General features: G+C 40.2%; 1 protein-coding gene across 1 annotated transcript; it reads right to left on the reverse strand.

Annotated features, from left to right (window-relative positions):
• Positions 1-193: 193 nt before the first annotated feature.
• Positions 194-20564, reverse strand: MACROH2A2 (macroH2A.2 histone; the record flags this gene model as incomplete). The annotated part of the gene is made up of 8 exons (XM_082002395.1): positions 194-359; positions 3907-4081; positions 6160-6249; positions 7196-7295; positions 9048-9158; positions 10790-10987; positions 12365-12471; positions 20393-20564. The coding sequence occupies 8 exons, from the start codon at positions 20562-20564 to the stop codon at positions 194-196; spliced, it is 1119 nt and encodes a 372-aa protein (XP_081858521.1).
• Positions 20565-20957: the final 393 nt, after the last annotated feature.

Consider the following 20957-nt stretch of genomic DNA (forward strand, 5'->3'; position numbering starts at 1 on the left):
GGCTAGGGGATGCTGATAGCATGAAGAAATCGGACTAAACCCTTCTCATCTCTAGTCACAGCTCTCCATTAAGTCACAACACATCACACTACTACCACTCCCCCTCATCACATTGAAAAAATAAAACCCACCTCTAATGCTTTTAATGCTACTCAAGTTTGTTGAAAAATAAAGTTTCATTTGGCTGCTGTTGCTACTTAGTGTCTAGCTTGGCCATTTCTTGCACATAGATGCCAATACTTTCACTGTCGAAGAGCAGAAAGTAAATGTTCTTCAGGGAGGAAGAGCTGGTGCCGTCAAAATGGGTAGAGATAGCTCTTAGAGTCACCTGGGCTGCCGTCTGTTTTGGAAAGCAGTTTCTATGTGGAAAGGGAAGAAAACAGAACAAAGCGAATGTCAGCCATCTGTGCAAGCATTATGCACATGTGATGCTGAAAGAACAAGCCATAGCTGTACCAACTACAGGCTGCTGTTAAGATAGTGCCAGTTGCAGTTTCACAATGTGGAAATCCCAGAAGCAAACCCCAAGGTTTTGACAGCAATATTCATCTGCTGCTGTATTAGCTTCCTTGCTGGCATAGTTACTGTTTTCACTTGCGTCTACTTTTTATAGTTACACAAAGTTTTTTAATGCTCTCCCTTAGAATTAAATTTTTCTATGCCATGCTGGGCAGGCTAAAGAGTTCAAGGGATGATTATACTTTTTTTGTTAGAAAGAAGATAAAAATACAGCAACCACTTAGCTGTCTTCCTCACTTTGTCATTAAAAATACTTTGCTTGAGACTTCGGTGAAAATAATTGAAATTACAAACCCAAGCCAAGTTAAGGCCAAGACGCATTCATTCATTCATTTTGATGGTAATATTCTCTAACCTACACTCTGAAAAGCTAACAGCTCCAGTCTTTACAGCATGTGGACTTTTCAACTGTGTTGACAAGTCTTGAGGCACCTGCTCTACAACCTTGAGGTTCAAGTTTCTTGGCAGCAGCATTTTTTCCATCTTAATCATTCTCATACTCCTTTTTCAAGTCATGAAACCATTCAGCTGCAACACAGTTCCTTCATCCTCATCTCTGCACTACAAGGGAATGGGCTGAGAGCACATCGCAAAGAGCACAGTTACTATGAAGGTCAGCTGCTTCGCATCTCTATTTATATAAAAATATGACTGCTATAATACTGGACATAATTTCAAGAACTGTTCTACAGTTTGAACTTGGTCTAATGAAATATTCTGCCTTGCAGTATGCTCACCCTCAAGAAGGTTGTTCTACTCACAATTGTTCTACTTGTCTAATACTAAACAAATTCCTTGACCTAGAAAGGACCACTCATACCTGTGCGTCTCTGCCACTGACATCTGGAGGGAAAGACACTCTCCTGCATTCCCTGCTGGAGTTTCTCTGCTGCCTGACAATGCTCATAACAGTTCCTCTGATTTTGCACAACACTGGAGAGTGTCGATGCAGTGCTTGCTACATGAGTATGTAGGAAGCCATGTACCTTGGAAAGTCTGGATGAGACTTTACTGGGACATACCAAATTGTCTGCAAGTGACTTAAGACCCAGCTGAGATTTCAGATAGGTCTTTGGGCATAACTCAGCTGGCTGCTCTTGAGTTTAATGCCTGCTATCTAGATTCTACTGCATGATGATGCTCCAGACGAAGTTAGATCCATGCCAAAGAAATTGGCCAGCACAACCTAGCTTACATCTTTCCTCTGAGGCAGGATTACATATAACTTTTCTGCTTCTGAAAAAAGTTTGTCTAACCTATATATTTAAAGATCTTTCAGTGGTGGGGCTACATCAAAATACAAAGATAAGCCATTCCAGTGCTTAACAATCCTTACACTTGAAATATTACAGTATTTCTTTTAATAGCATCCAGGACTGCCTTTGCACTGTTTTTTTTCTTTTTCCCCCACTCTCTGATAGCACTGTGATGTGCATTGGTTTTTATTTCCCTTTCTAAGTTTAGTACTACTCAATTCTCCTTACTCAACTTCATGTTAAGTCATTTCAGACTAGTTATATTTACATTAAATATCATCCAAAAAATAGTTGTCAACAACCGCTGTATCAATATTCACTGTAACCCAAACGATTACTAGCAAACAGATTCTCCTACTCTCAGTCCCTGGACAGTATCTGCAGCAACCCAGCTAAATAGCCTTTCTGGCAGCAAGCTATCGATAAGGACTTTTTGAAAATGTTTTTCAGTTGATTTATATCTGCTTCACAGCACAGTAATTTAATCTAAACTGCATTTCTCTACTTTTAAATGCCAAGATCATAGAAGTGAAAAGCCCTGGCACAACTGAGCTATCCCACCTCTTGCTACATTCTACCAGTTACTGTAAACAGTCCCTAAGATGGGACACAGGAAAGATGAAAATTCACAGACCCAATACAGCATAATTCCTCATCTACACAATAAAACCAGCATTTCTTGTGCAGACATGTAGGTGGAATAAAATGACAGCAAAACCATTAAGTCTTATTTGGGAAAAAAAAAAAAGTGCCTTTTTTCAGATAACTTTGAGGTCCTTTGATAAATTAAGTATAAACCAGCAGCACCTGTTAAGACTTACTCTATTTTCTGTTAGCAGGAGTAATTTTAAGAGCAACAGAGTGTGAAGTGGAACTAAGCAGCAGAAGAATCTGCACTAAGACTAATGCTCCAAGACTGGATTATTCTTAGGTAACACTCACAGGAGACATGAGGTCTATAGAGACCATTTCTATTTGCATTAAAAGCTACAGTTAATTTTTGAAAGCTGAACTTTAATAATAAAGGGTGGTAAAACAATTTAGCACATTTTGCTTTGACTGAACACTATAAACAAAAAGATCTGTGTATAAAAACAAAATATATATATAAAATATATATATTTATATAAACAAAAGATCTGTGTCTGCCTTGCCTCTTGATTTTTTTGTCTTGATCCATAAAAATATTATTTTGTCTTGCAAAGTGTCTTGTGTAAAAATGGCATTTTCACCTCCTGTGTATTCAGTGATGTGTGGCGATTTCCCTGACCAAAACACAGTTTTACTTTCATTTTATTCACTGGCAGGCCAACACAACTGGACCGTACTATGTACGCTACTCTTTGGGCATTATTAACAAAATCAGTAGTTACACTTCAAATTAAACATAAGGATGTTCACATGCTTCATCACGAAAGAACAACTTCTGCAGTCCACAGGGCTTGTGTAAGGTTTCTTGTGATCAGAGACCAAGCAAGATTAACAAACTGTTGGTTTTAAAAGAAAAAAAAAGAAAAAAGGTAAGTACTTTGTGTGTCAAGCACATTTGCTAGTTATTGAGAAGAAATGTATAGTTTCACTGTTGATTTCATAGTTCCCTTTTTAAAGCAGAACTATATTTGAGAAACATATATTTTCTTTTGAAAGAAAACATTTTGTGTGTCTACTCTGTTTAATATATATTCTTGGGATGACTTAAGTGAACTCCCTACATTTACCTAGCTCAGGTTACTGTTACTTGCCTCCCGTATTATGCTGGTATGAACTTACTAGTATGAATGTAGCTTTAGTAAGATTCACCACAGCAAAATGAAGGGATATAAAAACTGAGGTGGTGCAGGCCCATAGAAGAAGAATGAAAGTTACTGCCTAGCAATAGAAAACACAGCAAGTCCACTCAGCTCTCCTGTGGGTTAGCTAATTTCTCTATATAAAGGCTTTCTGGTCGTTCCATGCAAACACCACACATCAAGCTCCTTTAATCTGGAGAAGCATGGTGTCAGATGGCCCCGCCACACCTTCTGTGCCATGGACCAGAGGGTACCTCTCGCTATCACAGCGGCAGCGCTCTGACAGCTAATTATACCACTGCTACCCGACACAGAATCCTCCTATACAGAAAGTGTCATACCTGCCACTGGGAAACGGGGGAAAAGCCACGGACTTCAACTTCTTGTCTTCTGCGGCTGTTAAACAGTTCTTGATAGTCTCTTCAAGCTGCTCTTCACACTTGTCTGAGCCCCACTGTGGGATGTGACAGTGGATGACAAACTTTGCTGCTAGGCCGCTAGACTGAGTAAGTGCAGCTAACACAAACAAAAATATAACATTTAGTTTTGAATAGAAACCACCCTGCAATGCCCTCTCAATCCAAAGTACTTCCTTAATTACATTACCTCTCCAAAGAAGTACATTAGGGATCAAAATATGCCACAATGGCTCACTTGCAGTCATCATCTGGCTGTCTTGTCATTACTTTTGTGATCAACTATTATTTCTTTGGAGACCAAAGAACCCAGCGCTCATTTGGTTAACACACAGTTATTCAATAGTATTTTATAGCTTTCTCATTAAGCATGGCCTCTGGATTTGTTTTATGCAAAGCACCAAAACCCTGCACTGAACACAGTATCATTAATCCCCCAACAGACATTTCTGCAGTGCTGTCACAGCCTTATGTGCATGCTTTGCACAAATACCCTGCATCATCATTACAGCTCCAGAGTGTTAGGGAGTAATATTTAGACCCACTTCACAGCTGGGTAATTTCAGATGACAACACGAAAGTCAAAGATGTTTGCTGAAAACCTCCACCAGTTATGTCCAATTAGGAATCTCGGATTAATTTTTCAGAAAGCATAATACTTCTCCAGGACCTGCAGAGTCCACAGCATGGCATCAGTTTGCTTTTGTTGCAATTGTGACCATTAGCACTTCTGAAAATCTGGGTCTCTGGAATCTCAGGTTAAACACCCTGAAATTAGCTGTGCAATTAATGCCTAAGGATGAAAAACTTGGATTTATTCACTTGTCCACCATCACAGAGGAATTCTTTTTCAGGCATAGAGGAATCCTGTGTAATGCTACAGGAATTCTGTCTAATGCTTCACTGTGCTGCTTAAATTTCAACCAGAAGAGAAATGTCAGGCCTTTAACCACAGGGAGCAAATTGACTGAAAACAACACAGGTATCCTGCAAGCAGCACTTTAATTCAAACCCATTAGGCTGGAGCTCAAGTGTTTGCAGTAGAGCTCCAGTGATTAACAACCATTTATTATTGCTTGCCTCAAAACCTGTAGAAGGGGCAATTTCAAACATAGAAACTCAACACAATGCTTTAGAGTGTACATTTTCCTATCTATTAAATAAACTAAGATTAACTTCCTTCCTGGAACTGGTTTAATAGCATAGGAGGAGTCTATTTTCTACTTAGATAGTGATGTTGACAGAGAAAAGTAGTTTACTTAGATGTTACAGCATATATTTTTGATTCAATACAAAAGTGAAGCAAAGTATCTTGTACAAAATTTTCCCTGTCATTTGAGATTATAAAACTAGGCTATTCATTTAAGCAATTTTAAAAACTAGACTACTTGAAGCATTTAGTTTCTTGGGTATTGAGATACAAAGCCAAATGAGGCACTGGAAGATATATTGTAACTTCTCTCCATCTGCCCTCCAGCCACCTTCAACCCCCATGAATTGGTTTAATTTGTTGACAAAGGAAGACATAATCTCAAACCCCAAACTATTCACTGCTACAGATATGTTAAACATTTAAAGGAAGTTCTTCTGTAATTTGTATTTCTATAATGTAGCTGTACTGCCTGGGAGAAGAGCAGCAGTTGCTCTTCCAAAAAGCATGTCAGTTCTAAAGATCGTATCACATCTTTATTTGTGTTCAAAGTAAGGTAATTGTTTGGATTATACTGTTCATGAAATATGCATAAAGCAGGATTATTTATAAAATATCACTGTTCTTATACCTCTTACGTTAGACTGAGAGCTGTTTCTGATCCTCACTAACGAACACAGTACAAAAATAGGACAGGAGAGATGGCACAACGGTGACAGCACAAGTCTTCCATCATTTTTGGTCTCTCACAGACAGAAATTGTCTAAAGTAAATTAATCATCCTGCTGTAATTTATGGTGGCACCTAGAAACTCAAAGACTGGATGTGCACAGCACACAGGTATCCTATTCTTCTTTCCCCCCACACCAAGCAGGCTGTCCACATCAGCAACAGCTTTGAACAAGAAACAGAAGCATTTGCATCACATAAGCAAAGGCACATAGGTAGTCAAGAAGAGATCAGAATGTCCAGAGAAAAGAACATACAGAATGAGCTGTTTCCGAAAGAGAGTGTAGTGTCCTTTTTACCTTCAGCAACTTCCAAAGGTCCTTGAGATTTGCGAAGCTCTTTCACCGTTTCTAAAAACTCTTTCCCTCCAGCCTTTTCCAATGCCTTCCCTGCAAAGACACAGAGCAAGAGGCCTTGGCTTCAAAGTATCAGCATAAAAAAAAAAAAACCAAAACCCAAACTTCTACATTATTTAGAAGAAGAACATTGTACACATATCATCCTGTTTCCCCTCTATCAGCAGGAGCTGAAGTTTATCTCTACCACTCTATCTAGCCACAGATAAAGTTTACTTTTTATTGGTTTTGAAAAATCCCTGTATGTTATTACTGGAAATTAATAAGTATCTGTAAGAATGCTATCTTACTCTGGCTTATGGCTAAAATAGCGAGGACTGGGATTTTCAGCCTCCAAAATCAACTAAACATATGAACTCTAGCAGTTTCTGAAATAAACACAGCTGGGATGCCAGTGAAGGTCTTGACGACCGACTGTATAAAACAAGGACCCAAAAGCCTGCCACTCAATTCTGTGCCTCTCTGTGCAACTGACTGCATATCTCTTTTTTTTACCTCCCTCTTGCTTCAATTTCCATATTTGTACACCAACAGTAATACTATTGCCTTATTTCACATGAGCAGTATAAGGCTTTGCACATGAGTATTTCTAAAGTATGTAAAATCCTACAATGAAGAGCGTAATTAGAAGAGTTAAGGTATAATTTTCTTCACAGAATTTTCAGTCTCAAATGTAAAACAATCCAATAAAGACTGCAATAATTATTATTTACACCTTTGCTGCTCATGTGCTTCAACAAATTATCTGGTTTTTTGATTGTCGTAAGCCATCATTAAAAAAAAAAAAAAAAAGAGATAAATTAGCGATTAGCCTGTTATACCTAGTCAGATCCAGCCTGATTTTCAGAAGTGTTGTAAGTGATATTTTATGGCCTGGGGAAGATTCAGATGAAACAGGACGGGATCTCAGCAGGCAGCTAGTAGACCAGCTACTGTTCCAACTCTAGATCTGTTTTTTCTGCGTGTAGCAGAGCCTCACCTATTTCCTCCTTGAGGTCTATTTCAGCAGTTGTAGGGTGAACGATGCCTTCTACTTTCATGGAGCCAATATGGCTGATGTCACTCTGTGTCAGAGAAAGCTGTAAAATAAGAGTAGAAAAAAATAAAATAGTAATCCAAGTGCAAAATCATTTTCATACCAAAAAAAAAAAAAAAAAAAAAGAAAGCAGGCTGGATTGAGTCTTTCAGAGATCAGTAGTTTTATTGTGTTCTATATATGTGATTCTGATTTTTAGCCTTTAATTGATTAATTTGTACACCACTTAGATTGTTTTGTGATATGCCCACAGCTTGGGAGCTTGCTCCAGAAAAATTTACTACTAGAAAATTCATGTTCTAGTATCATGCTTTGAAAAGAAAGGGCTGACTGAAAACGCTTTTGTTTAAAGAGAAAAATACTAAAATTAAAAAGCTTTTCTCCTGTAGAAAACACTTGCCCCCTGTAAACCACTGTAGGGACTGAGAAGGAGGGATGAACACTATCCTGATCTACAAAGGCTTCACCAAAGTAATTAATTTCCCTTTGCCTTCCTGGCATAAATAAAATAAGGAATGCTTTACCCACCCACACAGCTGGATACAGGAACTAGGCAAAACTTGCTGTCTTAAGGTGCTCAAAGGTGGCTGTTCCCCAGATTTCACAGCCTCATCGCTTTGGGCAACAACAGAGGACAGAAACCCTAAAAGCCGTTAAAGACTTTAGAGTTGCTGAACATGTGCCCGGCATACCACCTTTCTTCCAAAATACACTGTAGTATTTATGTCCTAACCAGAACTGCACATTTTCGAGCACAAAATGAGAAGCCACGCAGATTCTGGAGGAATTTAGGACAGGAATGAACTCTAGTAAAGGAGATCCAAGTTCCATTTACCTAACCAGATTACTGCTTTGAGCAATCTTTTGGATCTAGTATGTGCCTGGCCCATCCTAGACCACTGCTTTAGCAAGAGATGGGATCAGACGCACTGAACTCTTAAGCGCTGCTTCATACAACAGGGTATACCATCAGTACAGGGAGCTTACAGAAGCAGTTTCAGGAAGAACACTTTTTCCAGATGACCTTACTATTGGAAATAATAACCTTGACTATATCTCCATTGTTAAACCTGTAAGAAAAATCTCCAGTTTCATTCAGAGGCTCCAGAAATTAAAGGCAGGCAGAATCTGTCCCTCTTGGTGAGTTCAGGGGGGAAAAAAAATAATTAAAAAATGGGACAGACAGTTGGCTGGACACAAGGATATGCAGGTATTTCAGAGGAACAGTTTTCTAACTCTGTCCAGGCAAGGTGTCACAGTCTGCGCTGAGATGGAGAAATAGGCATGCCCTGCAGCTCTGGTGAGGTCCTCAGTTTGAACAGTGAAAGAACAGCACCCCACAGCCTACTTTCAGATGGAGCATCCAGGCTTCTGGCACAAACCAACATGCAGAAATTCTGGGTGATCCTGGGACCTGGCCCAGAAATACTCTTTTATAAATAATATATAGCCTAGAAGGTTAAACCTGGTTTGGCAGCACGCCAGGCATAATACAGCCAAGTCCAAACTGAACAAAACTCTAATACAGCTTAGGCCAAGAAATGAATCGGTATGGTTCTCTATAGAAAAGAGAGTCTGACCAGCATTATTCTTGGAACCCTTCTATCTGCAGACATGTTTTTTGAGACCCTCTACCATGCCCATGACTTGAGTGAGTTTTGGCCTCAAATTTAGGACCGCTAAGAGAGAATGTAGAGCAGATTTTGTACTGGTTTAGATCAAAAGCATCCTTCCGTTTATGCTAGGCTTGGTTGCCATGATCCCAATAAAAGTTATAACAATAACTTCGTATTACCTTTTGTCCTGGCACAAGGCTCTTGGAGGACAAGATAGTGAAACCATCCCCAGGTCCATCTTCAGATGTTGAATTTGAAGCGCCTTCTTTTTCATTGTCCTTTTGTTTGCTCTGTTTGGGGGCAGGAAAAAAAGCAAGAACTCTCAAAGGAAAAGAAAATAAAATCAACTTTTATCCTTATTCAGTAATGGATAGATTTGATCAGTTACTACAAATCTTTTCTTCTCAGATCAATATATTACTCATAGCCTTTTAGTCCCCAAAGATTATGTAACAACAGAGGTCTTCACTGTTTATATAATGCTAAAACATCAGTGGCTCATCTGAGGCGTTACATATGTCTATAGTCACATTAAGAGACAGGGCACCCACATCCATCTGTAGTTTTACCAACAGTTAAGGTTGTATTTATGGGGGTGTGTGCGCGCTAGTTTATTTTTGCTGCTAACAGGGCAGAGCTCATAATAAATCAAACTTGGTAACTTAGTAACCCAGTCAAATGCTCCAATCTGAAGGAAAAAAACAACTTTATGATCTGAAAAAAAAAAACCAAACTCTTAAGTCTAGCTAACAAGTCATAAATCTGAATCCATATTGACAGGAGAAAGCTATCACATCTCCATACAAGCAGTCAGAATGACAAAATGAAATAACCAATACCTGAAGTTTGAATGCAAAATCCTCTTTGTGGGACACACTCCTTCATGCAGCCTATCTCCAGGAGCAGCAGATCTGTTCCTACCAGAGCTGCAGGAGCACCTCTTCACATCTCTGAATATTTGCTTTAAGTTATGTCAAGAAGCTAACTCTTCCCAACAAGTCCCAAACGCTGCACATGCACAATTCAAAGTAAGGTGGTAGCCAAGATCAATACACAGAGGTGTCCTGTTAAGCATCCCATTAAGCGATTCAGTTTTTCTTTTTGATTCTGCATATTCCCAACTATGGAAATGTATTAAAGCTTAGAGGTCTCCAGAAAGAGGTGCGTAACACAAGTTTAAAAAGCTTAGGTCAAAGCTTAATATCATTTAATCCTATCCAATCAAAAATCTGGTAGTGTTTTAAGATACATGCTTTGGAATGACAAACCAAGAGCACTGATGTGGGTTACTGTTTTACCAAATTAAACCATTTTGGATAGTGACAGAGGATGGGCAACCTTAAGGGAAGGTGCAGTGGTCAAGTTCCGATTCCTTTATTCTTCTTGCAACTCTTAAAAACCATTAACAACAGCACACCGAAGAACACATGAAACAAAGAGCTTGTCAAAATGACATTTATGTACTATGTCAGGACAAGTTCTCTGGACAGTGAAAAATCTCTAACAGCAACCTGGTAACTGTACAAGACTGAAGGTGTGACATCTCTTAATTAGAAAAAGTTTTAAAGCACAGTTTCCTTTATTTTAAAAGTTAGAGTTCACTGCCACACCGTTAATGTGGAGTTAAAGAGATTCTAAACAGCTATCAAGAAAGTATTGCAAAGGGTGACACAGAAATCTGAAAAGTTTCCCTCAAAGCTTTAAAGGTTATTGTTATGAAAATTCATTACAAAAATATTGTGTTTGCCTTTATTTCTAAAGTTCAGAGGAAAAAAAAATTCTGGTGTGTGTATTATCCACTCCTACCTCCCATTTCCAATTGTTACAAACAAACAATGCAGAAGCATTAAATTCTTCCTAATAATCTTAGATCCACTCCCTCTCCCACATCTCTGGAGTCCCGTATCTGCCTAATGCTTACCTTTTTGGGTGTCCGGGCCTTGGTAGATTTTGCCTTCTTCCCACTCTTTTTGTTCACCATGGATTTCCTTCCCTTCTTCTCAGGAGTAGGTGAAAGGATGGTCTCAGATTTGCCTTTGGCACCCCGTTTCTTGGCTAGAAGTTCTGGCTGAATTCTGGGCAGGACACCTCCACTTGCAATAGTCACACCTTTTAGCAACTGCAAGGAGAAGCAGTGTACAGGAGCACATTACAGATTCTCTTAGTCTGCACTCAAGCTATTTTTGATGACTATATTACACATAGGCAAGTAGAGTCCACACTTCCTAATGCATTGCACCTTGTCACTTTATCATGAAAAACACGCCCACCGAACCAAAAACCATGAGGGAGAAAATCCACAATAACAAGAAACCAGCAGGTCACAGCAAGGTCAGCCAGCACAGCCCAGAGAACTCTGTTACTGTATGGGTCCATCACTCTTCTCTCTTCCAGTGCTGGACTTTCTGCATGCCTGTCCTCAGTGACTCACAATCAGTGAATGAGGGTAAGAGGAGATAAGTGCCTGCAGGCTACTTTAAAAAATGATTGCACCACAGTCCTGCTCAAAGAAGGACTGGTTGTAGATCCCTTTGGCAGGGAAACAGATGCGGTGAAAGCAAGCATGAGTACCAAGAACCTGCTTTGCAGAGGTGAACAATACAATAGGAATGGGCTGTGATACTAGGCGGAGGACAAAATCTGGCTAATTCCTAGTGGAAAACAGTAGATCCTGTCCCCAGTTCACAGGGCAGTGACCAGGGAGCAGGGAACAGGCTGGTAGCATTAGGCATGCTTTTCTACCTGTCCTGGCCTCTGTTTTGACTTTTCAGTCCCCTTGACTGGAAACAGAGCCAGATGACTTCATGGGCACCACAATTTCATTATTTAAAAGCAGTCAAATTAAGTGCGAGAATCTTGCAAAGTGTGAATGATGTCATCCATCTTCATGAGGGGCCAACCAAGAGGAGATCCTCTGATGCTGACTGAACCTTTCCGGCACCCCTGAATGCTGCAATTCACAGCCCGTGCCATGATCTCTCTTCTCACTCAACAAGTTTAGAAGTGATCCTCAGCATCAGAGCACTGCAAACCACAGTCTGGGTGCTAATGGGACCTGGGCATACAGAGTGGGAGGCAGTCCTGGAGGTAGCAATAGCAGAGAGTGAGCCAGATCCCTACCCAAGATTGGCCTCACAGACGGTACAACAGAAAACACGTATTTCTACAGCTTTTGGGAAAAGGTCTTCCATATGGCACGTTTTCTTTAAGTATTGGATGTCCCTGAGGAAAAAATTAACATCAAGTTTACCCAATTCAACAGGAGGACTCACAGGCTACGAAAGAAGCAAAATTTATATCCAGAGGATTTAAGATGAGATATCTCAGAAGCTTTTTTTTTGTCTGCTTTTATTCAAGTGGGCACAATCTTGTGTTCTTCTACTCTAATAATTGTGTTCCCATTCATGTGCCAGACTAATCTGTTTCTAACCTTCCATGGCAGCAGCTTTTTTCATGCCACAGCATATAACTCTCGCACAGAAATGTAAACAGGTACCTGATTCAGTTCCTCATCATTTGCAACTGCCAGGAGGATGTGTCTGGGGGCAATTCTTCCTTTCTTGTTGTCTCGCGCTGCATTTCCTGCTAGTTCTAGAATTTCAGCTGTAAGCACATTGAGATAAAAATGAGTTACAAAAAAGCAACCTATGTACAACCTATATTTTACATTCCTTCTTAATATCCATTTTACCTTTTCAGGGGTGTTTCCCAATTTAAGCGGTCTTTACTACTAAGAAAGGCAGAAATCAAACCACACTCAATGTATTTATAAATTTACATAAAATAACTTGTCCTTCCCAACTCCCTAAAGGATAGCTAGCAGAAAATACGCTAAACTTGGTTCACATCACTTCTTTTACAAGTCCCAAGTCAGAATTCTCTTTCAAAAAAAACAAGAAATACCCTATAAAAATGTACATCAGCAGTCCAAAATCTAGCAGTAAGCCTGTAACAATAAAACAGTAAAGCATGCAATGAAACCCCAAACCTAGCACAGACAGTTCCAACAAAACAGCAAGGATTCTCAGGACCAGGTAAGATGAAGACTGAGGTGCATTTAAAGAAATACTTTGAAAGCCAAACTAGCCAGGCGATGCTGCAGTTCTGTATTAAAGGGCATTGAAAAATCTGTGAGAAGCTTTATTTCAGAACAAGATATGAAAGGTTTGACTTAGAGGCAAGCAGAGACAACATAAGAGCTTCAATGCATGAGCTGTTGGTAGAAAGTTCCTTCTACATCTCCAAGAACAGGAGTAATTTCAAAAGTAGTTTCTCTAAATTTGCAATAACATTTATCCTGTGACTAAAGTCACTGAGCTTTTTCTAATTGTTATAGAGGAAGCACAGACATGTCTTATTTAAACTGTAGCAATCAGCATAATTAACTTACACAGTTTGGCCTCTACTCAGAAGTTATTTCTCACCTAAGAACTCTACTGAAACACTGAGAAGGAAGGAAAAGGGAATGTTTTGCTCCAAATATTCATATTCACACCTTGTTTCATTTTAAAAGCATCCAGTGTCCCTGCCTTCTGTTTTTTTTTATTTACACCTGGCAGTAACAGGGTGCTAGAAAGTTACGGCCCATCAATGTCCTATTAATGATAGCTTACTCCTTTTTATCAAGTAAATAAAGAACTGTAACTATTATAAAATGAAGAACTTTAACAAAAAATCTACATAATGCTCTCTGGCTAAAATCCAAAGGATTTCAACAAGAGGTTTAGCTCTCAGTTCATGGGAAGAATACAAGCTTTCAATTTCACTCAGTTAGAATAACAAAAGCACATACTTGTCATCCAGTTTTCACTACTATACAGCACACATACTTAACTGAATGTTGGAGACATAAAAGCCATTGTTTAGAATTATGTGCATATTCACAGTGGATTGTTTAAGAAACAGCCAGTGTCTGTTGAAAATTTTCACAATTATTCACACAAAACTTTCAAGAAACATTATCAAAGTGGCAAAGATAAGCACGTAAATTTTAGGAAATACTAGAACCGTGGTTGCGATAACTAGGCCACTGCCACAAGGAAAAAGCAGCGTGCGATCGGATGACCAGAAATAGCATCACACCACAAATACACACCGGGCCTACATTAAAAGTTAGGGCAGCAACCTCAGCTCTGGCATTTCCTAGCTTTGGAGTGTTTGACTTGGACTTTAGAGAAGGAGACTGAGAAGAGATCCTGCATAATCCAGCTATATTCACCCCTGCGGGGGCTGCAGGGCTGGAAGTTTCAGACCCAACTCCCAGACCTCTGCCAGTGGAGCTAAAGTAGCAGCAGACAGCAGGAACAGATTGCCATCCATTGTGCAGACCAGCATAAAGCAAGAAAAGAGACTCAGACTTCTCCAGTGGGTTTTGCAGATTGGTGTTGACAGCAGAGGAAGATTGTATCGGGGCAGGGGGGAAACAAAAACAAAGCAACACATACTTACCCGTGTGGTAACTGAAGTTCTTTCAGATGTGCCAACAACAGGCACATTCTGCTACCTGTGTGCTCAACCCACTCCCCCAGGTTCTGGGTCCTTTGGCCAGCAGCATCCTGATGGTGCACTCAAATGTCCTCTGCCTAATGTTAAGAGCAAAAAACGCAGAACACTCAAATGCCAGCCCTCTACCACAGGACACTGGAAAGAAGGGAATCCAAGGCAGAGATGATGTATGGCAGACTGTGGAATATGCATATAACTTATCAAAGGATGCCAATTATTTGCATAGGTAAATAATTGCCTTACCTCCTTCTAACAATTGTCTCTATGCATATTTTTCTAATACTGGAGGCAAGGACTTAGTCTTAAGACTATAAAATGGCACTTGCAAAATGCAACATCAAATCTGGAGGCTTCAGTTATCACATCCTCTGCTGATAAGAACAAATCCCCTAAAGAAATTGCTTTACATTTCAAGTAGAAACAGCTGAGGTTACCTGAACTCTAAGGAGACTAGTCTGACAATATAGGTCCTATAATGAAGTCCTACACTATAACAAGCTCTCTTGAAATCGGACATCTTTATATTTTCAGATATAAGTTGGTTTTACTTTACATCCTCTCAGCAGCAGACATTAAGAATTAAAGTGAAATCTGAAATATTCTTGCTTCCCTCAAGATTCAAAATCCACACAAGATACCTCCACACTGGAAGCATGACTTCAAATTCAGACATCTTCAGCGCAGATGGCTAAAAGCTCATTTATGTGCTCCACAGTTCACCTTAGCCTCAGACAGACATCGAACGTATGTCAACGGAGTAATGCTTAGACCTGCCCGCTAACTCTACACAACACCCAGTCTTATTAACAGAGCCTTTTCTCCTGTTTGATAGGCACTTGGGACCAGGGAAGAACATAACTCTCTTTCAGCTGACACAAGCAGCAGCCAAGCTATGACCTGAATGGGATTACGTCTTTTCATCCTGTGACATACACGAAAAAGAGGTTTCTTTAGCGGATGGATCAACAGATTTGGAGTTTCTGGGAACTAAAAGCATCATAGCCAGGCCAAAGCTATTTGTTCAGCTGAACTCAGCCTGCTTTTGTGAAGTGCTCAGCTGGACTGATAAGAAAGATATACAAGAACTACTGATAGCAGAATCAGAAAGATTTCAGACAGGTTATCTTGTTTTCCACTTCCCTGTTAGGATAAGTTTTGACAGTCACTGTTACACTACCATGTACAAATCTACCCAATAATACCTTTGCTCTGAAAAGATGTATCAGATGATGGAGTCCTTGGTCCTCCATTTGCAAGTGGAAAGGTATCTGCTCGATTTGTCTCTTGACAACAGATGAGTGAAACGGAGAGAGGAGTATGCCAGCTGATGTCCTTTGAAGGAGAAGATATTTGCTGGTGTTGTGTTCTGCCCTGATTTAGAGAAGATGGCTTTTCATTGACATCTTCTGCGAGTTCCTCTCACCAGCACACCATTCACATGTCTTCTGCTTCCTAAGCAAGAGGCACCTGTATTCTTTATCTACATTTTAGGAATGTGCATTATGGGACACATGCAGTTGATGTTTGACTTAGATGATGACTGTAGTCACCCCCATACACACTCAGAGCATAGTCTGGCATATGTCTGTTGCCAAGTCCATAAATCCTATGGGGCCGAGGCCAATCCTTCCATGGAGTTTTAACTCTGAAGCCAGTGGAGCCCAACACTGTTCCAGTAAACACAACCTTCTTGATAGGAATTAAGCTACAGTTTTGCAATATGATTTTCAAGCCTAAGATATAAAACAGCATAGAGAGATTATAAAAAAAGCCTTAGAACACTGATGAGATCTCCTTCACATTAGCTAATCGGTCGAGGTAAAAGCACCTCTTCTTGAGATACATTGTGGTGATTGCTGGCTTTTTAATAATGGAATTGACAAGCCAAAGTGCAGATTTGGTGTTGATAATGGCTGTGAGGTGCAGTCACAATCAATCTTGCATACAAAGTGAAAAAATAGGGATCTAGTAGCTTGTGACACAGAACATGTACCAAAGCCAAAAGGCAGCCTGAACCACATGGCAAGTGGAAATAAGTATGCTCAAGATGTCTAGCATCATCCAGGTGGTGGTCTCTCATACAAGAGACTCGGTGCTTCAGGAAAACACAAATATAGGCCATCAACAGACCATGTGTACAGCTGATCGCTCACAGGAGAATCACTGGTCCATGCTAGGCCCTGGATAAATGCAATCAGACAGCCCTGGTCCTTTTTGACCCTTCCAGCCTCATCCGCCTTGCCCCTATCCCAGCCACGACTTGCTTTCCTAGCTCCATAGCCCACTCTCCTTTCCTTGAGCAATCCACACCTGAGACTTCTATCTCAGTTGCCTTTCCCAGACAGTCTCCATTTCTCCTGTCTACTCTTCTCAGCTGTAGTAATAATGAGGCTCAATCTTCCTTTCTAGGTTCTTCATTATCAGCACCCCATCCATCCAGTCCTTGGCCTATGCCCTATTTTTCCAACTTACTCTCAAGCTTCTTGGCAGGATTTTTGGACATGCCTTGCCATTTATTTGCCCACTCGTAAGATCCTCCTTCAACTCTTATTCATGTACTCCCTGCCTCCAGTCCCAGACCTCTTGCTACCCACATCTGTGCAGCTTTTGCCTTCACAGCAGAGAGCTTCCTCCCCTGTGCTGCCCAGGACCACTGAGACCACAGAAAGCCCACTCCCTGCTCTGCATGCTGTGACCAGGAGCAGCCAGGGACAGCAGTGAGAGGGAAAGTCCTTCTGAGCACCTGTAGCCATGGGCTGAAGCACAGTCAGCCACTGCATGGAGTGGCTCATGCACAGTTCTGTCACATGTTAGAGCTGAGAGGTTGAGGCATGCCCCGTTGCTCTGGGAGGATGGTGCATAGGCAGTCTGGGCAGCACTGGGAGCTGAAAGAGGCTGGAGCATATTCAGTGAGGACCAAGTCTTCAGAGATTTTAGCTGTTAAAAATCAAAGAAATCTCTGCTGAGCATGAGCAACCTGTGTTTTTTCAAAGTTACAGCTTGGCCAAAGAGAGCAGATTTCTCTGAGATGGCAGGGACCACCCTTCCCCTTTTCTAAAGCATCAAGTCTCTGCTCAAACGCACCCAGGCGTGTAGAGGAGAAATTCTCATGAATGTTTTAACGTAACAGAAAAGCATGGTTCAACTCGCTTCTGTGAAACACTTAAAGAACCAGACTCCCTTACTCCCACCCTCCCAGACTTAGCCTGAAGCAAAGGGAGGAAATGGAGGAAATAAGGTTGCCTGGTCAGCTACGATTTCATAGTTGCAAGTCAAGGAGAGAAAACTGCAATTTGAAATAGGAAGCATCAGATAATTTTAAGAAATTAATCAAACTGGTGTTTGATATACAATACCCACTTTGACAACAGCCTTGGAAAACCACAGTTTATTTCTAAAGGCTTCCCAAAACCAAAGACCGTTGCAACACTGTTTTTTAATTGAACTATCCATCTTTGTAATCTTTTCAAACAAAACTCTGGATAGAGCACAGAAACTTTAGTTTGGAAAGACCACTATCCACAAGCAATAGGTGTTTGCTCAGAAACATTACTCCATTCTATTGCAGTATATACAGGACTGGGGCAAGATGTCGTTCTCTCTCTGCTGAACCAAGCGACTTAAAAAAAAGCATTCCCCTACAGTTTATGTGGGCCCCCAGCCCAGACATCTAGCAGTTTTCTTGCCTGGTTGATGACACATTATTTTTTTCTAAAACAAAGTGTAGGCCCACACATAATCTATCCTTACCATGTTAATGATTTAAACTAAACTCCACTTACCAGTCAGAAGCAGAGCCAAGATATACACTGTTCTAGTTCAGATAATAGGTAAACAGTACTGCACTGTATGTTATAAAAAGATGACCATAACTCAGTCTGCACTACCGAAGTGCTGCATATACCAGATGTGCTGTCGACAATTTATGACTACACCTTGTAATAATTGCCACAGCTCAGAACAAGCACCTCCAAATGTTTATCCTAGAAACCCCTTTGAATGCTATGGATCCCTGTGGAGTGGGAAAAGAAAAAAGTATTCCTCCCCAGACTGAAGGTCAGCACAGTCCCTATGCAGCACATTATTCAGTTAGAAAAGTTAGTGCAATTTCCAAAACCCGTGTAATATGGTTTTCATCTTGCAATACTCAGACATCCAGAATTGTATAGATGACTTCTAAGTGACTCACAATCAATGATGAAGTAAACACACCTTGCTATAGAGAAACTCATATTTATGACATTCCTGAAGAGGCCTGAACCTCCACATACAGGGACCTACCAACAAAAACAAGGTTGAAAAATCGCTGTAGTAGAGGCAGAGGGGCTATGAGAGCTACGAAACCTTCATCTCCACCTTACCTCTAACCCCCTGCAGCCTCTGAAGCATCCCTGCTGAGTAACACTCCGTGTTGCAGACAGCTAAACAAGCTCGGCAAGTCACAGACTTCCCCAGTACAGCACAACTGCACCAGCCCCACTGAGAGATTTCTGCAGTTACAAGACTTCATTTTTAATGTATGAAACAAATAATGGGTATACATATGTTTTTAATGAAGTGAAAGATCTTCTCCAAAATCACTTAGAGAACCAATCTTTCTCTACTATTAAATTATCTTTATATAAACTTGTTTGTTCTTATACAGTAAAAAAATAAAATAAAATAAATAAAACAAGTGGGAGAGCCAAACCATCTTGGCTTTTCATTCTGCTTTTCGGTGGAGTTTCATTTTATTTTAAAACCAGCTCCTTTTCTGGATTTATCTCTTGAAGGAGCTGAGGGTGAATGTAAATGCAAATGTAAATATTTTGTTTACATTTCTTCCACATATGTAATACTTTTTCACTCCAACTCCAGAAGTAGCCTCGGGGGCAGGGGTGGGGGGAGGGATTAAAAAAAAAAAAAAGAATCGATTCTCATCCTGCAATTAATCAGCACAAATGTGGAAGTTTCTATAACATGCTATTAGGCATCATCAGAAATCTAATTTTAATAGTGAAATTATCACTATTTCAGATTTTCTCCACACCTTTGAAAGAAAATAGTGCTTTTACTGTCTGATAGTGAGAACAGGCTTTCATATGTTTAAAAAAAAAAAAAAAAAGATGGCAACGTTTTTGCCAAGACTGGCATGTTGTTGTATGGACAATCAGGCTCCATGCAAGCTTCTTCCATGCCACTTTGGCAATGAACTATGCTCCTGAAACACAACCCACTCAACTAACTCCATCCAGGCTTGTGACTCCTCACAGATTTTCTAATGCACCTCAGTCTTGATCTGTAACACCTAAGTAACCTGAAACAGAATCCTCTCTACACCAGGTGTTGTCACAATTTGCCAAGGTGCTATTTTCCACAATTAAATAAGAAATCAAGCAGATAAGATTGTAGGACTGTCTGAAATATTGCAACACATCACAGTATACTGTATCACCATGTGACACCTGCCCCTTCCTCTGAGGTCAGTTTCAGAAAGGAAGGGAAAAGAAAACACAAGGCATGTGGTAAGATTTAAACCCTGACACAGTTTCTTTATACACTTAGGCAAGCCAAAGGGATTTTTAAAATAAAAATTAACAACCTCCATGTTTCATAACACTTTGACACTGTTCTGCAAGGAGAAATGCAGTCAGCGAAACAAACTTAAAAAGCACAATAGATGTACAAGGTGGGTTTGCTTTTTTTCTCTCCTGTTATTCACATCCAGATGGGTCAAAAGCCTAATTCATATCAGTTTTCTCTTGGACAGAAACTACCTAGATGTAACTCCTCACTCTGCAAAGCAATAAAAAATAATCCTTCCAGCTAGTGACCAAGCATGGTACCTCTAAAGGAGAAAATTTGCATCCTTGGCTTCAAGAAGCAAATGAATCTCCTTAGCATTTTAAGCAAATTCCAACAAATCCTGAAATTGCAGAGCCTGATTTTCAGAAGCGCTGAACATGTTCGTATCCCATCCCATGGGTATCCCTGGCTTCTCTGTGTGATCAGCACTCCCAGGATCAGGTTCTTGTTTTACCTGCTAGGTATTCTATGACGGCTGCCATGTAAACTGGTGCTCCAACACCTATCCGGTACTTGTATGTTCCTTTCTTTAAGTAGCGCATCATCCTGCCCACAGGGAAAATAACGCCTGCCCTGCTTGAGCGTGAGAGTTTGGACATTTTCTTCTTCCCACTTCGGCCCGACATCTTGCAGCTTTGTGCTTTTCAATTTGTTGGTGATTCTTATCCCCTTGCTTCAATCCAAAAGCTGCAAGAGAAAAGAAATGGGACTGGTGTTCAGCATGTGAGAAACATCTTTGTACATTATCTTGTTCTTCCCGAAAAAAAAAAATCCAAACCCATTCTCAATACCTGTTAAAGCTGAGGCATTATTAATTAAAAGTTGGATAACTGGAACATTTGCTATAGCTTTTCTTTTGACTAACACACCATCAGTGTAGCAATATCACAGAAAAAGTGGTTTGGAGAATATATAAAAGAAATCAAATGTACATTAAATTAATTGTTTATAAACAAACCAAACCAAACCACAAATGACACCAAGGCAGACATCCACAGCATGGAAGATTTCCATGCTGA

Source organism: Phaethon aethereus (genome assembly GCF_964289735.1).
Source record: "Phaethon aethereus genome assembly, chromosome: 7".
Lineage (NCBI taxonomy): Eukaryota > Metazoa > Chordata > Aves > Phaethontiformes > Phaethontidae > Phaethon > Phaethon aethereus.